Source organism: Styela clava, chromosome 11 (assembly GCF_964204865.1).
Source record: "Styela clava chromosome 11, kaStyClav1.hap1.2, whole genome shotgun sequence".
Lineage (NCBI taxonomy): Eukaryota > Metazoa > Chordata > Ascidiacea > Stolidobranchia > Styelidae > Styela > Styela clava.
The window spans coordinates 8,358,505-8,380,635 of NC_135260.1; the positions used below are offsets into that span (position 1 = coordinate 8,358,505).

A 22,131-nucleotide genomic window follows, 5' to 3' on the forward strand; every position below is an offset into this window, starting at 1 on the left:
AACTTGGTTAGCTGACTGTACAGTATACTACGCATTATCGCCCATCTATGAGGAGTGTGTATGCCCCACAACGTTAATCATTGATTCAGTTAATCTAACACGAACCAACGTTCCCTGCCAGGAAACACATGAAAACCAACAACCAATTTCTATGTTACCCAAGTGTATTTTGAAAATAAGAAAAAAATAATGTTGCTCATATTTTAGTCTAAGCTTGTGTGATGGTGTCTTGTGTGCTTCAATAGGAAACCATGAATCCAACAGCCAGTCGGCAAATAGGTAAATATTTAAAAATTTGCAGACTAGCACAAATCACCATTACATTTTTACAGTTAGAAGTGTTATAGCTGATATCATATCCTTGCAAAAACATTCTGATCACAATTTCGTTTATAAAATACTATTTTAAAATCCCAACACACTCCAAAAAATATTCTTTGCTGAGGTGATAAAAAAAATTCACCGAGCTATAAAAGTAATCACCAGTGGAATAATTTCAATACTGAGCTATTTAGTACGTTGTTGATATTGGGATTAGCATATTGCCTAAGAAAAAGGTTGTCAGACATCAAAAATAATGAAGAAATAAATATTACATATTTCAGACATCAGTGACCAATAAAATAGCTTACAGTATATACAAACATGTTGCTAAAATTGTACGTAAAAACAGTAATTGAAGTACAGCAGGATGAAATAAATAAAATCAACACAAAGCTACATAAAAGACACTAAAACGATGCTGAAGACTTAGTAAAAGTAATTAAAACTAATGGTGTATAAGGCAGTATTTAAACTGTTGGATAGCTGGCAGAGGATGCTATACCACATTGGTTGTCTTTGTTGCGAGACATCAGGATGTAACCTTCCTTTCCCCAAGCAGTGTTCCAACTGAAAAAAATTGGATATTTTAGATAAAATTAGGATAGGATTTACCTACTACAACACGTGCAGTTTTTAGTATTTTGTGGCATCTGAAGCTACCGTAAAACCATAGCCAAACCACAGCGACTGACTTTTTAGCTGCCACATACCAATGGCGTGTAAAATTTTGCTGCCATAACCGTAAGGCATCTCGGCTGTAATGGCAAGGCTACCTACCCCTGATGGTGACAAATATTGGGTAAGTCGGAACATCTTTCATATGGATACAGTTTTGATGTAGTTGTAGGTTAGGTTACAGTAGATATGATTTTGCATGATTAACTAAAATCTGGTACATGACTTCATGAATATAACATTAATAATGATTACTGAATAGCGCCATAAAACCATGGCAAGAGACGCCCACAGTTCATTCGTGGCAGGAACTGCCATGAAGTGGTAAAAACTGAGACTGACTTCTACAACAAGCACTATACATGTAATATCACGGCAATATTTCATAATCATTCTGGGTCAGTTCGAAAAAAATGGGTACATGCTGAACTAAAAAGGTTTTGGTTTTGAAATCAACTTGAAATAAATGCTGGTACAACTACAAGAGCATTGTTATGTGAAAGACTTGACGAATGTCTATTCGCTCACCTGTTTTTAACAATCCAGTAATCTTTTCCGTCCAAGGTACCGTATCCAACAACAAGAACACCGTGATCAAGTTGATCTGTACAAGCTGGCTCATCATAAACACCTGAATAAAGGTGGCAAAATGATTATAATGAAATAACCACGTATGATATTTTAGAATTATTGCTATGGTAATTTTATACCAATTGTCCCAATTACTAGTGGAACCGAAAATAGAAATTATACTTATTATAATTATTACTTTCAAACATTTTGACTTCAATTTCCGCCAACATTAATAATACTAACTATCATTAGATGCAAAATTTATGTACTTTACCTGAGGAATATAACTGGAATGATTGATGGCTTGCATCAATAGCAACAGAAACAGGCCCAACATGAGCAACTGCTTGTTTTAAAGCTTGCTCATCGCCGGATGGAATATCAACATAACCCGTATCATTTGCAGCGTTGTACTTCTTGTTATATCTGCATGTATCATCTTGGCCTTCATATGGATAATGTATTTCAGCATCAATTCCTTTTTGCATCTTGATGTAACGAAAAGCTTGGTCCATCAATCCACCTTCACATCCATTGTTGCCTTCTTTGTGACTGCAATCAATGAGATTTTGTTCGCTGAGACTGACGAGTTTTCCTGTACAAGATAAAATGGAAGATAAATTCCTATTTCAATGTATTACATTCTCTCTGAATAAAGCTCCAGATAAGCAGAAATATCACTACAATCCCAGCTCATTGTTTCCAACTCAGGTGGAATTCCACCCATAGGGGAGTAATTTTGTTGGAAATATTACTTTATATTCGATGTAGTTTTACTGATCTAGTTTTTCAAATCGTAATACTTATTTATGCACACATTATTCGTTATCCAAACTGTATAAAAGACAGAGTGTGAGTTGCAAGTATTACTAGCTAATGATTCTTAAAGATTGAATAATAAACGAGAACTGAGTTTTTATGTTTTTTTAGTGAGGGAGGAATAAAGAGTTCGAAAATAGGAAGTATTATCGAAAAATGTTTGCAAACACTGGTCCAGCTGAAGGAAAAACCTATGACAAGAATAGAGTCAGATATGAATTGCATTAGGTATTATAGGTGACATATTACTCAATGTAATAATCAAAACAATGATGCTTGTATATTGTATTATATATACAGTACATCTAGATTTCAAAATGTCTTACCTGTTTTACGGAAATGTTGACCCTCTAATGAACCAGTTGTACTGAATGCCCAGCACGATCCACATCGTCCCTGTATGTATGAGAAATCATTCAAGTTTTGTTTTTTCTACTCGAAGAAAAAGTCAAAGTAATTTTCACTGTATATTGGTATGATACCACTCTTTACATGCATGTTTGAGAATAAGTTACACATGCAATAAATGTTTTGTTTCAAAATAATTTTTCAAGTAGTAGAAATGTTAAAATAGTTGGAATATGGTAACCATTATATTTAAAGTAAATTAATAAAATGTTATGCCCTTTTTCTGTTAACTGGTAAACATAGTATCATTTATTAGTACATCAAGGAAGAAAATAATAACATAAGCTAAGCTATGTGTATGACACTGCAAAAATGTACAGACTCATTTCCTCATACCCACATGATGACTATATTCAAATTTTAAATTTTGTAGTGTAAATTTGAATTTTCAATATCATGCGACACAAAATGAATGCAGTCAGCTTAAACTGAGCTAACTTGCACAAAATTGATAAGTTGTCTATCACAGTTATTTTGGAAAAGCACATGACAAGCTTGCGGAGAAAATGAAAATTTGCCTGTCTCACTTCCAGGGTGTATCATGTGATGATTATTTTCAAATTACTGTATTCCTTTAGAAATTCCCGATAAAAACTTTTGTGGAGTGCATACAAGCAGGAAATGATTGGTTTTGCATTGCTTCACAATAATAGTGTGACTCAATAGCATAATTCTAATGTGTAATGGTAATTCACTCAATAAAAGCGACAAAATGTTAGCTTAACCTTTTCTGCCATATAAATCAGGTTCACATTGAAAATATCAGAAATAAATCTTGAAAAACATTCTCAAAATTAAGCTGAATTCTTACCAATAAAGATTATAAAAATATTTTATAAGACACTGTTTTTAATCCACTTTCAAGTCAAGAACTTAATACAAAACAATTAGAATTATTTCAACTTCTATGACTGAAATTTTGCATTTTACGTTCAAAACAATTTTGGAATTAAGTGGAAATATGAGATAGATTGGTATTTCAGCATAAAGAGCTACTTTATTTTTTTCATTATGGCTGTTACAGGGTATTCTGCCGAAGTAAAGTCTACCTACAGTTTGGACTTAGATTCGATTTAGGAAATGATTTCCAAATTAAAATTTATAAGTGATTCAAGAGTCTTGCTGCACACTAACCAACATGACTGGTCCGATCGATGGTCAGATGAAGCGTTACAGAAATATATTTGTGTTAGTGTGAAGCAACACTCTTGAATCACCTAGAATAGATATATATCTTCATGAATTGCTACAGCATCCCCGAATTATATACTTATGGATCCACCGGCACAAAAACATAGCGGAGGAGTAGTTGGGCCCGTAAAAATCAAATCTATAGTACTTCCATTCAAGATACTTGTGCTTTCGTTATTATTAATTAAGTCAGGAGAAATCTAACACATTTGAAATCTTAAGTTTTGCTAAATGATTCATGCAAATTGTAAAAACATATATACCTGGTCTTTAACTGGAGTGACGAATCCTTGTTCTCTCCAATCGACAGATTCAGGAAGATCACTGGTATCAACATTCAATGGAGGAAGATACATTGTGTTGATGATTTCATTTGTTTTTCTTAATAATCTCTGTTTGTTGTCAAATCCATTCATCATGCTGGTAAATTCAGTTGTGTTCTGTAGTGCAGATGAGAAAAAAAAATATATTACTTGGATTAAAAATCTGGAATCTGTGATTGAAGTATGGCTTGTAATCGAGTATGTTGAAAAAGATAGTACATTCAAGTCACGCTAGTAAATTTACTTAACCAGGCTACTTACCGGTAGTTATATTGTTTTTAGAATTTTCAGGATACAAAACACTTTTCAACATATTATTATCTTCATTTAAAACAAACGCAAAAAATTAATAACCAAGGATATTTTTTCTCATATATTACTAGACGCCTATCTCCAGTCGGTTATTGCATTATTGTTAGTTACTAATCAAAATTTTTGAAGATCAAACTCACAAGATCAGCAAAATGATTCATTCCCAGCCTGTAAGAATGCAGTCCCATGTCATGTTCTAAATTATGTTTCAAAACTTTTTGAAGATTTGTTTGCCAAGTTGATTTCTTTGATAATTCTTCTGCCTTATAAGAAAAAATGAATAAATTAGTTATTTGAAAAATAGAACATAGATGAGAGAAATTCTAGGTAAGGTTTATTTTGGTATTATATTGGCTATATCTATAGAAAAATTTAAAAACTTGATAATTTAAGGTTTTTTATGGGGGGGGTTAAAGTTCTACTAATGAAGAGATGAAAAGGGAGATCCCCTTTTCACAATTTTTTTTACAGAAACACAGTACAGTAAACAATTCAAATATTGATTTGTGTGGGTCACTATGTAAGGCATTCATCAACGCTCCTGGCCATTTTATTAGCACGGTGATCAAACTATCAAAATGGGTTGTGATAATACAGAATTACAGAATTATAAAATGTCTGAATGTAGACAGTAATCATGAACCGTAGGCACACACTCGCATCCTGTATATCTGTATTAATGACTTACTGGCTCGTAATTTTTGTTAAAAAGCTTCTTCCATTTCAAAAATTCTTCTTCCCATGATTGTTCCCAGTCGATATGAGCCGCATTGATTGCATAAGCCAACAAAAGCACAATGAACAACTTCATCATAGTTTGATTTGGGTAGCTCAAAGCTGCAGCAAAATTATGTATAGTCTATTACACTATTGTTACAATTGGGCTTAGCCTACTTATTGACTAATTTATATTACTCTAAAAAAATATGAGCTTATGTTCAGTTTTGTCTTTCCATGTTACAACCGCCACAGTCGTCAGAACTGCAGAATAAATTTTAGACTATTATGGCATGAGAATATCAAATAATAAACAACAATATCGCACTGCTGCACTGGAACTGATACAGTCAACAGTGACGGTAGTCAGATCTGAAGGTAGTACCGGTATTGACCAATTGGTAGATGCAGAACTGAGGTATCGACAGCATAAAGACTAATATGAAATTTCCTTACGAGTGGTTGCATTTATAAGCTTTCCTTACATGCTGACGAATGCGAAACTACGAAAAAAACTGCGGGAATTAACAGCGATCGCGTGACCTGCAATACTTCACTGTAAGGGCCGAAGGGAGCGAAATTGAGCTGCTGCAGCGATAGACAAAGAGCAAATCAACAAAAACAAAGGCTCCGAGCAGCGTCCATCTGACGTCATGCAATCCCATGACTATGATTCACTCCAAACCAACGGCCTCAAACAGATCACGATAGACTACATCCGATATGGAACAAGGACCTATAAGAGGACTTATCGTTATGTTCGACATATTCAGAAGTACGGTATCGTACGGTATTATATCCCTGTCCCAATTATTACCGCTATCTCTAACGTTAACGCATACTATAAAAATAGTATAAACTTACTTATAACTACAGACCACTTGTAACTACGATGAAAAACATATAACCCTGATATGTATTGGTTCAAATGTGCTTAGTATACGTAAGTGAAGATGCCAACACTACATATCTATTGCGGTGCTTTTCTCTTTGTTCCACTTCTACAGAGAAACTATTGTTGAATAAATTTAGCATGATATTCCTTTCAACTGACAGATCGAACGGCTCCCGTAAAGTAACGTCTTGTGTATCCCCAACTCAAATAAAATTATTGGTTAAAAATTATTCTGAACTTGAACTAGTTACTTATAAATAGATACTTCTTAAAAAGTTGTGTCTTTCCTATAATTGCTGCTCAAATTCAGCAACAATGTGTTGATGACTGGATTATTCAATATGATTTCAAAAATAACTTAAATGTAGAACAAATGTTTGATTCAATTTGTTCGAATATTTCGCGAGGTTACCTATCACTAGAATTGGAAACGTACTAGGATTTACTATGCTTAGGTTACAGACAGGCAGGCATTTAGAAAAAGCAGTTACTGTATCCGTAATCTCCGTATCAACACAGAATCTGCAACCTTCATTCCGTTCCAACAGATTTTAGTTTAACACGAATAAGAATGATTCTACTCTGAATACCTACTGTACGTGAAGTACGGGAATTTATATATATTAGATCAAACGCATAACACTGCCGCTATAATTTTCAGTTGCATACGAGTTTCCAGCAGGTTTTATTGTCCCCTGGGGTGCCCACAAACAGCTTGAGCCTACGCACAGATGATGAACGATTGTCGCTCTTGTATCCCGTAATCCCCTTTCAAGTCACATCTGTTGTTTACGTAATTAGCGACCTATTGTGTTACTTTTTACTAGCGTACATGAAAGATAAAGATTTCACTTAAGGAGGGAGTGCAAGCGCTATTTCCTAAAATAATATTAATTGCAACAAAAGCTTAGTTCGCCGAAAATAAGGAATACGAACTTATCAAACATACCGCCCAGATGTATAATTAATAGTTATATTATTGTTACTGAATAAATTGTACAATAATACAGCGAAATGTTTACCAGCGGAAATAAGGACTTTCGAGTCCAGATTCTTTTTGAGATTTACGAGATGCAAAGGGGGCAAAAACAGTTTGAATTTCCATTATTTACCTCGAGTTATATATTATAGTATTGTATCGACCATTTTTTCAGTATCGGCTAAATCTAGACCGATATATTCAGCTTTTTGATCTTATCCAGTTTTAAAAAATAAGTTACGATACAGACGTTAACATTATTTTTTGCAGAATCTTGTTTGCGGTATTTGCCTCGTTAATCGGGAACAGGATGCTGACCTGTTTTTAGCTATTAACGGATTTATCTATTTCCGATGCGAAATTTTTATATTGACATTTTCAATATTTCATACATATAGAAATATATCAATTGAATATTAATGAATTTTCCAATGTGTGAAATACAAAATACGACGTTACATTGGCACAAAATCCTGCGTACGCAACTCAATGTATCAGCTTGATAGGATAAGTAAACATTTACTTATTTTACCATAGTATCATCCATAGCAACCAAACTCTATGATTTTTCTAATTGAACACCGAGATTACTAGCGTCGGCGCACAAGGCATCTGAATCAACCAAAGCATCTGGATCACAAACCTCAAATCCGCATTATCTGGAATATCTTTTTTTCAAGCTGGAAATATGTGCACGATGAATAATGCTCACAGACCGACTATTGTTTTAATCCGTCTGCCTTGCACACTTCAGTTTCAGTACTAAAAATAGCTTCCAGCTTTTAAAGCTAGAAGCTTTTAAATCTAGAACCATGTTTCTAACTTTCCTTATTAAACGTAACGTGGTAACACATTTCTTTGTGAATTCATATATCTGTTCGCCATAAATTTGCACTGTTCTGTAACAATGTTGACTATATCATTTTGTGTTAAAATTGCATATATCATCACAGTATGATAAATATAAGGCATTCAAGTCTCTTTTTCATATACGACCGACAGAGATTGCGTCTACCATTATACAATTACGTTTAAGGTTTCACAGGTTGCTCGTAAAATTATACAACCAAACAATTGATATATATTCTTCAGGGCAGGCTCAGGACGACGGTCCTATGGTCGACCACTGGGTTGGAGTCTTTTGGAACAAGCCGTATGTATACGTTTCGTAGTTTCCATTATTGACCGAGAAATTTATACATTTGAATCACTCAAAAACATTAACATAAATTATTATGTCTAATGTCTAATTATGATGATGTCTAATTAGAATTAGATGCAGCGATATTGATTCGCCTTCTGGCAATTGGCATGCCCATATCACACGGGAAAAAATAAAACTGTCTATGAAATTTTGTTATTGTATTAAATTTGAAATATTTGTCATTTGACAGCAGGCGCCACGAGTGTATGAGTGCATCCTTCGCAGAAAACGCTGCTTTCCGGTATAGAATTTTAGCCTACTTTATCACAGCTATTTCTAGACAATTTTTGATTACTGCGATTAAACTATAACTTCTAAGAAGGCAAAATGATGATTCACTTTTTTGCTTCATACTTAAATTTCTGAATTCCGACCAGAAACTAACGAATAGCATTCCAATTCGCGAAAACGAGATATTATTTGAAACCATTGCTGAAAATCTGTGCGAATGACAAAAGTGTCTGAGCGGATGCGAAAAGGCATATTGTTACGTGACATTTCGCATGTTGCTGATTGGCCAATGTTACAAAATAAACAAGGTAGTCGATGCTTGAAGAAACATACATTGGAAAAAAAGCGCTATTATTATTTTGTGTTATTGCGGGTCGGATGAAAGGACGCCACGGGCCAGATCCGGCCCGCAGGCCGTAGTTTGGTGACCCCTGGCTCAAGCGAATAAACATTACTATCGTGGCATAGGTATTTTGCAAAAAGTATTAATTAATTTTTTCATGTTAGCATGGGTTCGCTTTAGAAAATGTATATTGTCCAATGTCCATACCATTTGACTTCTCTTTTTCAGTTGGTAATAAACCGACGTTTCTGTGAGTTATGCTAACGTGGATGATATAAAGGTAAAAATGGTGGCTTGTTTTCTCAATTGTGGCACATTTATTCGATTTATTATTGAACTAAATACCGGTTAGAAATTTATGTATTGTGTGAATATGTTGTTTTGTCTGAATGGTTGTGCATAAGAACCGACCAATGGAGTAGTCCACATCTACCGAGCACCTCGCGAATCTTTATCAATATCGGCATACAATAATATATATATGGGATAGGAGAATATATTACAGGGTAAAAAATATAACTTTGATTGACGCTTTGCACAAATGTTATATTCTCTCAATAATATGCCTCAAAAGACCTGGGCTCTGTTTTGGCGTGGGTCGCTTTGTAAGAAAAACATTTTGATATCGATCGACCAGTACTAGAACGAACGTCACTCGCCTAATTGTGCCAATACCATATGTGGAAAGTGTAGAATTAAGCATCACACCTTCAAAAAATTATGCAGCACGTAGTAATTGACTAAACCATGTTTATATAAATTGTATGCGGTTTGTTTACGTGTTCATTGCAAATGATTGTGTCCCCGCCTCTATTGTATCATAGATCATATTGTGCAAAATTTGCTTTTATTGATATGCCGCTTCACAGCAGAAGACGAAGAGTCGCTCCTCTTTTTGTCGTCACAAGAGGAATTCACAGCGTAGCTGATTTGGATAGCAGCATTGAAGACAGATTTCAGAATGAAGATTACGTTCGCGCCGATCAAGGTACGTTTATTCCCATTGAATTTTCATTAAGATTGTGTTATGTAATATAACTCGAGGAGCAAATATAATCATTTATGCGATAAATATCTTTCGAAAACTTATGAATGTACATACCACGGAAAGTAATGAAAATATTTTACACTCTCATTCATGTATTTACATTGTGCCAGTTTGATCACAAATAATATTCGTTTCACGACGTAAGTTAGAATTGGTGTGCCTTAATGAACATAAGATGCTAAAACAGATTGAGTCAGCATCATAGTAACGTGAGTTTCGCATAGCTCAGATATTTCAATCTACGGTACAGTTTCAAGAATTTTTCTAGTGGTCTTTCGAAGCAAAATTAACCTTAATTATTATTACCATGTGATGGTGCTTGAAACTGGCGTAGTTTTGTGCACCAGGACTATGATATATTTCTCGTCATATGTTCAAAGGTTTCTTCCCGATATGATGAGGATCTTGGGACGTCATATATCATAAAATGTTTGACGGTTTCGATTTCCAAGCAAAGTCCAATGCCGTGGCAGAAAATTTTGTGTAGATGATAGTTTAAACGACATGGTCTGTTTGTAGTCCGAATAAGATTATTTCATATCTTCGAGATAATTTGCAGGAAAAGTGATCTTTAACAGATGAGGAGAATAATTTGTAATTATCTAGTGCGATATACTAATTATTTCCATTCATGTCGCACTTTGACTTGATAATCGACTTTCTCAAATTCTTAAGGTAATTAAAAATTAAAACTTGCTTCAATGTACGTCATCCGATTCGTCGATAATAAGTGTTGCCTTTCCTTGCATCAAAACACAGAATATCATGTCTATGGGAAATTTTATGCTTGAAACTATTTGTATAGTAAATAGCACATTATCGAAATTTAATTGACGTTTAGCAGAAAAACAAAAGAATGATTCCCCTATGTAGGTATGTGTTTCAATACAAGGTCGCGTGCCCTATAAGGTGTAAACCCACGTATGGGAGGATTACAAGAAATAATTGGCTGACTAATGAAAAGATGAATATTTATCGTTGTAATAGGATATTCGCCGATAAATATCGATTAATCCCAGACTTGATTCCCATGCATCTACATGGCACTGCAAATAGCTGGGCTAAAATAAATACATTGAGTTAAAACTAGTGTGAAAAACTCGAACAAACAAGCTATTTGTAAATATTTATGAAATAAACAATGTGATCTTATGATAGATTTTAAAAGCTTCGAACAATGTGAATAATAAAATTGACTTAAGCATCACTACGTAAAGGCGGGCGACTGTAAAGTCGAACACAAAAAAGAGATGGTCACTCTGAATATAATTTTTGTAGAATTTGTCAAGATATTATTTGTAAACACTTGTTCGTATAAATAGGACGTTCGGGTCATCAACCATTTTTACGACTAGGGGGCTTGAGGCAAATATTTAATCTTGATATTTTATGGAAAGTAAACACTTTTATTATTTGTCTTGATTTGAGAAAATGTATACTTAAATATAGTGTAGATACATGGTAAAAATCCTAATAAATGTCAGTAAAAACAGGCGAATGCAACAATGTATTTATAGAAAATGTAACAACGATTGAAACAATAAATCAACAGAAGCATATGGTATTCTACTACCATTTACTGTGGTAGCTTCTCGGAAAGCGGGTCTGTGTTTGCTATATACGTTTCAGATCGTTTTTAGTAGCTTATTTATGTTTTACTGTATGTTCTTTAAACAAGTCAAATCTGTCCTATTATATTTTCCTTGTACAAAATTGAGTGAATTCCGACGCACCCTTCCCGCAGATGGACTTGATGGAAACATATTACAACCATAAGTACAACACAACAGGCACATAGGGAAGAAAATGAAAAATTACCGCCGTTTTGAAGATCAAAACCTCAAGTATAGAATGAATAAAATAAAATTCAATATCAATAACGATATAAAATTTCTCATGATATTTTCTTTAAAAGTAAACTTCCATTTGTATGCTCTTCGATATGAAGTATAGCGGCAGTGAACAATCCTCTTTTTTGTTTTCCTAATTAAAATATTGTGCTTGACTTATTTACAAGTAATATTGGCGACCGCATTTTATCACTGTGGGTAGCAATAAAGCAAACAAATACCGTACCTAATTAAAAGCAATTAAAATACTTGTTTTCAATACAGCAACAACACTGATCCAGATGTTGTTCACAGAAGGCGAACCGATAAGACCATCATGAACTCTACACTCAATTTAGCATATATATCAATATATTAATTCAGTTTGAAGTTATTCAATTGTAGTTTCATTGGTATTTTGTGGGATTATTAATATATTTTCATTAACCTAATTGTAAATAATATAGAATTGATTTATTAAATCACCCAATGGCAATTCCCCAGCATCATTGATGGAGGAATAACATTCAGCTAGTGACTGGCAGGATTCGATTTGTTATGTTTAATTATGTAGTTTTTTTAGTCTCCAAAAACTCTGAGAACGCCAAATAAAATATCAATTGGAAATTAATTTCGTCTGTGCGCCTGATTTAGCCAAAGCTCCGCCATGTTTATTGATTCATATATTGTAGTATTGAATAATACGGTCAACATGTCTTCCTCGTTCTCATTGATGACGCTCTATCGTTCGTGGAAATGATAATATTTTGTTGAATGGAATACTCATAAAAATGAATGTCTTCATTTCTCAAGATAAAAACTATTTGATAAAATAACAAAAGTGTTTTTGAGAATGTTATTTCCAAAAAAATTCTTGGTCGCTTTTGTGGTTTTCTTTTAATTTCATAATGGCGTTTTGGACCTCTTTCCTAACTTCTATTTCATTTGGATCGCTGTCATACCCTTCATGTTTTCCGCGCCTCGATCGAATCGGCGCGTCATGGATTTTTGGAATTGAAATTGATATCAGTCAAATTTTTAAAACTTGTAATTGTATGTCTATAAAATTGTAGTCGACCAACGCTGGCGCAGATCTAAATTCTTCGAAGTACACGCAATTTATCCTCGAGCCTCGCGCATTTACGTATCATCAGTGTTTGTCGGGGTGTTTGACGTATTTTGAGATCCCTATCAATGTTGAAGTTTGTTTTTAAAGCGCTCAATTAGTTAGGTAAAGCGTATTTATCGAAATATCTCACCAATTGTGCTAAATTCTGATACAGTCGCGTCGAACGTTATTTATATCGGATATTTTACAGAATGATGTCGTTTTGGTCGTACAGATACGCCAGGTCAGCTGATGTATTCAATATTAGGACAGAAGTAATGAGAACCGACCGGTATTCTTATCTTACCAAAGAAAATTGTGGTTATATTTTTTTTTCTCAAGTCGTAGCTTCCATGGGTATAAATACGAGAGAGATTCTAAAAAAAAATCCACTACAGCTTATTAGATGTCGCGCAGAGCAGGGACATGTCAGTCAGGGCGGCGAGGCCGCCACCTTAGCTTAAACCAGTTTCATACTTTTCATTTTAAATAATAATTTCAATTTTACTGAACTTTGGCGTTGCGGTTTGATTTCATTTCACTATACATGCAGCACTCATTCTGCTAAGTTGGTCTTCCCGCTAAAAAGTAATGTGTTATCCTGTTAGCTAAGAAATAACTCAGTTGATACAGTATGCCACCGAAGAAGGGACATTTACAAGGAGTTTTCTGCAAAATTTTCGAATTGTTTTTCATGATATCAGTCAGGAAGTATTAAAGAACTGAACAAAGGAACATCTTAAGACCAATAAAACTATTTTTGATGCAATTTTAGTCCTAAGTTTTGATAATTTTACAATGGGTATATTTCTATATGAAGATTATACAGATGGAAGCAAGAAAGACGATGAACGGCTGCACTTTGTTAAGAAAATTCAAGAAGGATCATTTGGGTGTCGGGAGGTGAGACGTTTTACGTATAGGCCTATGTCTTTCAATATATTTGTTACTGTCGATAAATAGCCTTTCTAACTAGTACTTATTTGTAAGGTAGTAATTTCATTGTGAAATAATTATTAGTGACTTCTGTGCAGATAAATGGCAAATGTCTAAAAAAGATTATATAAATATGATTATATAAATTCACACATATTACACTCGTAACGTGCATCTATGTATACGTTTAACTTTTTACTAGATTCAAATTATATTGAGAAGAATTGATAAATGTAAATATATCAAAAAAACAATAATCAGGTCTTAAGACTACAGCTCAATAATGTGATCGTTACAAAGATAAAATAGATATATTGATGCGTTAATCTCCTGCTTATGTCATCGGACTGATTTTTTTTTTTGTCAAGTGTTATATCTATGTCGGTAGGTAGATAATAACATTTGGAATGCTAACAATCTTTCTGGTTCCTCATAACCTCCAACACATATAAATTGCTAGAGCTCAGATATCCAAATTTATTCTCGAATATACTCGAATGAAATTCCTAGCATTTGGCAACACGCGATTTTAAAAATTTTTACATAATTTTTTTTAAACATATTTATTATTATTATTTTTGAAATGTGGAGATTGATTTAAAAATAATAGAAGAAAGTCACTTGCTAAACAGAAAAAACTGTGTATAAAGTAATACAGAATGATAATGGGACTGTGATAAGGCAAGTTGAATGATTATAGGTGAAAGGAAACTTTTACAAAGTGCTCGTTACATTTCTGGCATTTTAAAATGAAAATATTCGTTGACATCGACTCTTTTTACGAGCGTAATAAGATCCCCTTAAAAGGTTTTGCTATTTACTTACGCTTGTAATGATTTCAATCGTGATTTAACTCAATTTATGAGTTTTATTACAAATTTTTAGATTTTTTCATATTTAATATATAAAGTGTATGAAAGGTTTCATTTCGCATATTTTCCTTATGAAAGGGGATGGTGAGGGGGGTGGGGAGGGTGTCGAAATAACGTTGAAAAAAGTTTTACGACCACTCATCCGCTATTCACCTATTGTATCACAAATCAAAAAAATGTTGACCGCAAAAGATTTCTCAAGTAAATTAAAAACGTTTTGGTCGTTCAGAAATATTTACTCGAAGTAATAATGTGGAAGCGTGCATGAAACATATACGGAGTGCTCGTTAAAAGTATATTATTCATCGGCCTACATGACAAAATATAAAATTTGTAATCTGTTTCATATAACGACATACAACTGTCATTGTAGGAATAACTGTTTATGTCGAAATCCAAACGTGGCACATGAAGTAAATCAGCGGGTTAAGATTTGTTTATGCTCGACAAAAAACAAATTTCAAGAAATCGTCTGTCACTTCGAATCAAAATCTTGTCAAAATCTTATTCCCCTCGGAATACTTTTTCTGACCATAACGTAAATTTCTGTTTCACGCTTCCATTTGAGAAAAAATCAATGATATTTATGTTTTGTAAAAGCTATTGAACGATAAAAGTTTTAAATAGGGAATGCTTGCATTATTCATTTGACAAAATGTTCAAATTTCCAAAAAAAAAGAAAAAATTATGTTAAAACTGCAATGAAAATACGGAAAATGGGCTTTGGATCTTGAGCTCAAAATCCTTTTAAGATTACGTAGATCTTAAATAACATTTTCTTGTTCCGGTTAACCGTTTCAGTCGGGAAGGCGCATAAAAAGTGAGCCTGATTATTCGAATTTTTTTTTTCATGTACTCTTTATATATGGCGGCATATTTTGGAGGAGTCATTGTTTTCTATAGGGTATCAGTAGTTTGACGAACTCACAAATAATTAAAATGCCTTTGGTGAAATATGCTTGGTTTCGAAAGAACATTACAGTTTCAATAAAAAGATTCCATACTGTCTACACAAAACGGACAAATTCATTAGAAAGAATCGCTTTTATATCATTTTCACACTTGATCAAACATTTCTACAATATTTCAATTTCAGGTTTAAACAATTCTTTCAATATAAATGTGGAAATTTTTATAAAAAACATGAATACCCTCTTTTTATTTTATTTTTCGTTTGATGACGATTAATATAGATTGGGTATATGGGTTTGTGTGAAATCAGATGTTCAGATGCCAAATATCGCGTATAAAATGCATTTTTGTAAAGTTTATATGAAAAAAGAACAATTTATTTTTCACGCTTACCTTCGTGAATAATTCATAATAATCAAATGTGAAATAAATTATGGGAAAATAATGAAATTTCCAAAATTTTAACATTCAAATAATAGCTGATGTTATTCATCAGCGACGACAAAATTTCACTTATTCGGAGTAATTAAATATAGTTGAAGTGTTTTAGTTATTGCATTTGCATCATTTATGTCAAATAATTAAATTTTGTTATTTTTCTAACGCTTGATTTTATGCATTAAAATGGTCTATTTCAATTATGTTAACTCCAAAAAACTCGAATTGTGTGCAATTGGTTATTGACACTAAATATTGAGTTTCAAAACGGTTGAACGCCTTGTATATTCAAAAATGGAATTGTAGCGAAAGGAATTTAACTGGACCGTATTCTGCAAGTCCAGTCATAATATATGCCAGGCGATTCTCACGATGTTGAAATCACGATTTTGATATTTCGGGTTCGAACCCAAAGGTGTGAACCATGCCATAAAAATTTGCGATTTTATTCACAGAAATGGGTAGCGTTTGATAAAAAACAACGACGTAAAGTCATCCTAGAAAAACTAGAAAAGACTGAGCTTACGACTGCAAGATCCTGCAGGATAAAATCAGAGGATTTTAGAGAAGCTATTCTTCATAGATGCGCGAGAAAACATCCAGGGATTATTTACTGCAATGGACTGGTGAAAGACAACCTTTCTCATATATACTTATCAGTAGGTCAGTATTCTTGAACAAAATTTAGAGCTATAGGTAAATTGCCCGGCGAATTAAATTCTTCTCTATTACGACGATAATGGGATTAGTTAAAAAAAATAAAATAAACTCGCGTTCAAGCTTCTTCAATGTTCTTCACTTCGTCATAAAGTAATAATTTGTGTAAGCTATAGCTCAACAGAAAGCAACCCAAGCATTTAGAATGAAAATCATATAACATCAGTTATTGCTTTAGTGGGGATCTATCATTTGTCCATGCAGGTATATCGCTAACTCTAACTCAAAATTAGTTACCTCCATCTTGGTACACATACTTGAAGAGCGCCCAGAAATGGGCTTATGACTTTTAGTCCTGAAAACCAAACATTCAAAAAACGTATGTAATTTACAGTATCTACAATGTCTATGTAAAACTTACTTAATATAAGTAGGGTATCTGTTTTAATAAGATTATTTTTTATTTTTTGAAATATATATTTCATCAATATGACGCGCTCTGCATCCTCACCAAAAAAAGACACATGTATGAATATTAAATATAAAGTATAATACCGCAATGCATCCTTAACATTTAACAGTGTCCTTAAAAGGCCCACCAATATTGATTGGGGCTCAGAAGGTGGATATCAGAAGTGTTCACTTTCGTACGCTATAAGTATAGTGTAAATTCAATTTTATAAGCGTTAAGCTAGAATCTATGATGCAAGAACTCGAAAGGTGCTTCTTCTTTGTGACGTCACAATAGCCTCGTGGTAAACAATGATAATTCGTTATGATGGAGCAATCGTAGATTAAGCATCTCGTTTCATGCGTTTCGAAATCTTTGGGATAAAATCTGAGTTAACAGATAGGTGCGCATCATTACGTAAATAACTTACGCAATTTGGTTATTAGCCTGACGCTTTATGCACATACATGTCGTCGTCACTCATATAAATTACCTGAAAACAACGCGAAGTGTTTGGGCGAACAGGTCATACTTTGACAAAAAATCTATTCCCGAATTACCATATAATTTTGTTTTTCATTTCAGTCTGTCAAGAAGAGTCGATAATTTTACCAAATCTAATTAGTAATGCCCAATAGTCTGGTACCTTTTGATTTGAAAATGAGTAGATTCATCCTCTACAATCAACAAATCATATATGGTGCAAGACTACAAAAAATCAATCCAGGTTAGGCCCGTATATCTCGCTACCAGCGTCGTCGGTGAATCTACGCCTCAGGTGTCTTGGAATACCCGCCTCAAAAACATATGGCGTGCGGTCTTACGTCATTATTCGCGCTTCATTAGTCAGTAGCGAGGCACATTTATTCGCTCAAAATTGTGCCTAAAATCGATATTTCGCAGTCCTTGCTTGAAATGCTCATCAGACAGAATATAATTTAGTTTTTATGCCTCAATAATAATGAAAATAATATTTAATGGCCAGCTTGGAGAGGCTCTCGGGGCACACTGAAAGTTCGAACTAAAATTTTACGAGTCATCACTTCGTAATTCGTCCGAATCTTTTAATTGTTCTTTTTTGTATAGATATATAAATATATATATATGAACCTTTAATTTTTTACCATTCTGTTATTACGGTACTTTTTAAAATACAAAAAAAAAATAGACAACTGTATCTTTTCTTTTTAGAGTACCTCCAAGTAAAATCTCTTGAAACGTTGATGAAATCGAATGTTGACGATGGTTTTCGAGTCAACTTTGTCCAAAAAGTGTTTGAGCAACTAGGTGGCGCCATAGAGCATCTGCACTGGCTTCAAATTGTTCACTGTGCTATCACCCCAAGCAATGTTTCAATCTATTGTAATTATACCATCAATGAAAAGGAATCTGATCGAGATAATAACATTTTAAGATCCGACTTATCAGGCCTAAGAGTTAAACTCGGTAACTTCAAACTCTCTCGAACAGTGGGCGACAAAATAAGTTTTTTTCGGGATAATTCTTCAAAATATGAACATTTTTGGTTGTTTTCTTCAATCGAAAATACTGCAAAAGAAATGGGGAAAATTTCAGTAGCATTGGTACCCCCTTCCGATACGACATGTACCCACAAAATACTTCTACTGGATGACACAGCGAAGCCAAGTTTCGACGTTTGGTGCTTCGGTGCTATGTTGTTTCTGTGTCTCACCGGCCAGTTTCACTGGAATTGTCAATGCAACAATGCTGTAATTCGGTCTGAAAACACCAAGAACAGAAAAAATATAGAACTACAAAATTCACAATATTCATGCACAAAGCATGAGTATCTCAAGTAAGTGTATTGAAATAAAAAATAAGAGAGAAATGCTCAAATATACGAAAATGAAAGTAAAATAAATTCCGCGTCAAAATTACAGCCCAAGTACTGAAAATTTGAAATTAATTGCCCCATTAGTCGTGGAGAAAAGCGATTTTCCGCACCATCACCAACAAGAAAAACAATTTGCAAGACAAGCCGCTTTGTGTCCAGTTATAAAATTAATTACCATATCAAATATGATTTTTCTTCTGTACAAACCCTACTGATCGCCTTCATCAATATACCTTATCTTTTCAGATCGTCGCGGCACGTGGGAAGGCAATTTGACAAAACCAGGAACGGACGCGGTGGTAAGCTATAATACCTAGATCCCGTTTTACTAAATATGTGAAATATTGTATATGCTCTGAATAACTGTTCATGTTTTAAACATATAAACTGTTTGTTGGACATAATATCGTGCGTGTAGACTATAGAATTATTTTTGCATTATATGTGTTCACAGCCGAAACTGTTATTGTATAAAAAAGGTATATTCACCCAGACAAAGTTGTTCTAGTGACGATTTTTCTGTATTTTTTTCACAGCAGTCTGGAAATCGTTAAAGTCACCTTTAACAAAGCTAATGGAAACAATTTTGTCACCTATGCCTGATGACCGGCCAACTATTCACAATGTATTGCGCCATCCTGCGTTTGCTTTAAAAAGAAAATGGATGAAAACCTGAATGAACAAAGAATAAAGAGAAGAAAAACAGCACCTACTCTAATTATTGTTATCGGTGAACTTCTCATATATAAAATATATTCTGATACAGCAGTATTCTGTAAAAGTATTGATTTCCTCGTTCTGAAGAACTTTGTCGACTTGTCAAGACGGTGTCACTCGGTGTTTCATTGATAATAAATTGTAGTTAGAATGTTCATGGTATTGTTGCAGACAATCGCACATTCGCAACACATTTGTTAACTCAAACTTGAACTTTGTTAACTTATTCAAATTTCAAAACGAAAACATTTACAAATAGGACTTCCCTAATTCAGACGGAATTTATAAGATGTTTATGAAAATATCAACGAAAGATGAAGGGAAGTATTCGATTCTTAAACTGTTCAAAATTGTCAGAGATAATGGTAAAAATGAAGTCAATGTTTTTTTGTGAAGTGTTGTTAAAGTATTTTATCGTTCATTCCAGATAGTTCGATTATGCCGGCACTTTGGATTCTGTGGATTATTGATATTTTATCCTTGTTTTTCTTTGTTTTACTGCATAACAAAACAGCAATTTATAAATGTTATCTTCGAAATATAATACACCCTCATAATATATATAATTATATGACTCTTAAACGCTACCTAACGTTTCAAATCCAACACTAGATTTCCATGAATCAGATCCTTGATTTTCAGGTCGACTCAATCATAAAAAAAAAATATTTTGAGCAATTGAAAAATATATTGAAAATTTTGCCTAATCTATACCAATCATTTATTGTAAGATGCACTCGTACAGCTCACGGACTAACGTCAATACCATTCTAAATAAAACGATAAATTGTCTACCAAGTATCGTTTCAACCTTGTTGTCTGGACCAAAGGGGATAAATCAAGCTATTGCTTTACCACAATGAAACTGAGTGAAGCTCTCCGCGAAAGATTAACACAATCTTGTGAATTATTACTGCCCAAAACAAAGCTCTCCAGTCTCATTGTATTTAAGGTATAAAAAAAAATTTCAAAAGAGAAGAGAATAGGTAAAAATACTTGCATTTACGCGTGCTATTTGGTTCCCTATAAAACACACGTTCGTTTTTAAAATTTAAAATGGTTATACCGGAAGAAAAAATCAAATTCAACTCTTAGAAAAATAAACAAATCTTTTTATTTCAATTTCCTCAAAAATCTTGCCAAAAAATGTCTTACATGTTTGCCTTTAATATCCTATTGTTAGTCATTCGCCAGGATAAAGGATAACAATTACTGGTGTAAGCCAGCTGAATTACATCTTTTTATAATGTACAAAAGTGGATATCAATGGCTTCTCATTGGCACTTCAACACAATGGTTAGCTGTGACTAATTTGGAGTAAAAATTCAGATGGCTGGACACTTAACGTTGACTTGAGTACTCGAACATTCACTGTAGTGATGTACACAAAATTTTCACTTGTTTACCACAGAACATTTTGAGGTCGAGCGAGCTGCTGAGCTGAATTCATATGTACATTTTGTTGTGAAATGTATTAAGCGTGTAGCTGAAGCTGGAAATTAAAATGTTGTCACTATACCATTAGAGTGGTAATAGCAAGATAAATAAATAAGATAATATTATGGCTTAGGCTTAGTTTCAAGTTCTTATTATGTTTCTCGACGAGGAAACTGATGTTGTTATTCCCGCAGAACTAAGTAACTTGGAAAACTCATATATATACAATTGTACGTAAAAGTATAATATTGAAATATAACTTAAAATTTCATCTATAACAGAAACGGTAGTATAGAGCGAATTTGACAATTTACCGTTTGGAGATGAGATTCTTTACTCTCTATATTAACGATGCACTGAAATACGACCACCCGCCCATATTTCTTATGTCATAAAATCTATTTGGAGTTCGTATTCTTGACGAAGAGAAAATTATGTATTCCACATTATGAATAACGTGATTGCAATGAAATAATACTTGACAACATTTTTCAAATACAAAGATAATTATTTATGTATATATTTGTATCGGATGGTTAGAAAATTTAAAAGTTGAAGATTCGTTTAAACTCGCTTCAGACATCATTTTGTAATGCAAAAATAATCCTATTGCAATAGGAATGTTTTTTTTAGCAAAGGCATGCCCCTGTTCTTGACCCATCCTCTTTAACTTTTTTTTGCAAATTAATTATCGAGACTATAAATAATGCAATGATAACCAAAGAGATTAGAAAATGAAGACTATAAATGCTATTTTCAACGAAGTCAAGTTGAATGTTAAACTTAGCTCGGTGTAGTCACTATGAAAATGACAGCAACTAACATAAGCATATTTGTACGACTTTTAACCTCCAAACTGCTCATGAGATGATGTATC

General features: G+C 33.5%; 2 protein-coding genes across 3 annotated transcripts; one reads left to right on the top strand and one right to left on the bottom strand.

The window, feature by feature from the left end:
• Nucleotides 1–146: 146 nt before the first annotated feature.
• LOC120348194 (procathepsin L-like) lies at nt 147–5,547 on the bottom strand. The gene is made up of 7 exons (XM_039418320.2): nt 5,314–5,547; nt 4,766–4,888; nt 4,254–4,430; nt 2,718–2,787; nt 1,847–2,167; nt 1,528–1,630; nt 147–891 (listed from the first exon to the last, which is right to left on the bottom strand). The coding sequence occupies exons 1-7, from the start codon at nt 5,437–5,439 to the stop codon at nt 792–794; spliced, it is 1,020 nt and encodes a 339-aa protein (XP_039274254.2). The 5' UTR covers nt 5,440–5,547; the 3' UTR covers nt 147–791.
• Nucleotides 5,548–9,540: 3,993 nt separating this feature from the next.
• LOC120348193 (uncharacterized) lies at nt 9,541–21,214 on the top strand. 2 transcript variants are annotated; one of them, XM_039418319.2, is made up of 6 exons: nt 9,541–9,982; nt 13,800–13,882; nt 16,593–16,800; nt 18,437–19,061; nt 19,347–19,399; nt 19,640–21,214. In XM_039418319.2, exons 1-6 carry the CDS (start codon nt 9,787–9,789, stop codon nt 19,774–19,776), a joined length of 1,302 nt encoding a protein of 433 aa, XP_039274253.2. In that variant the 5' UTR covers nt 9,541–9,786; the 3' UTR covers nt 19,777–21,214. The 2 variants fall into 2 exon arrangements, with proteins under 2 accessions (XP_039274253.2, XP_039274251.2); XM_039418317.2 differs by having other exon boundaries at nt 9,544–9,982; nt 19,637–21,200.
• The last annotated feature ends 917 nt before the right edge of the window (nt 21,215–22,131 follow it).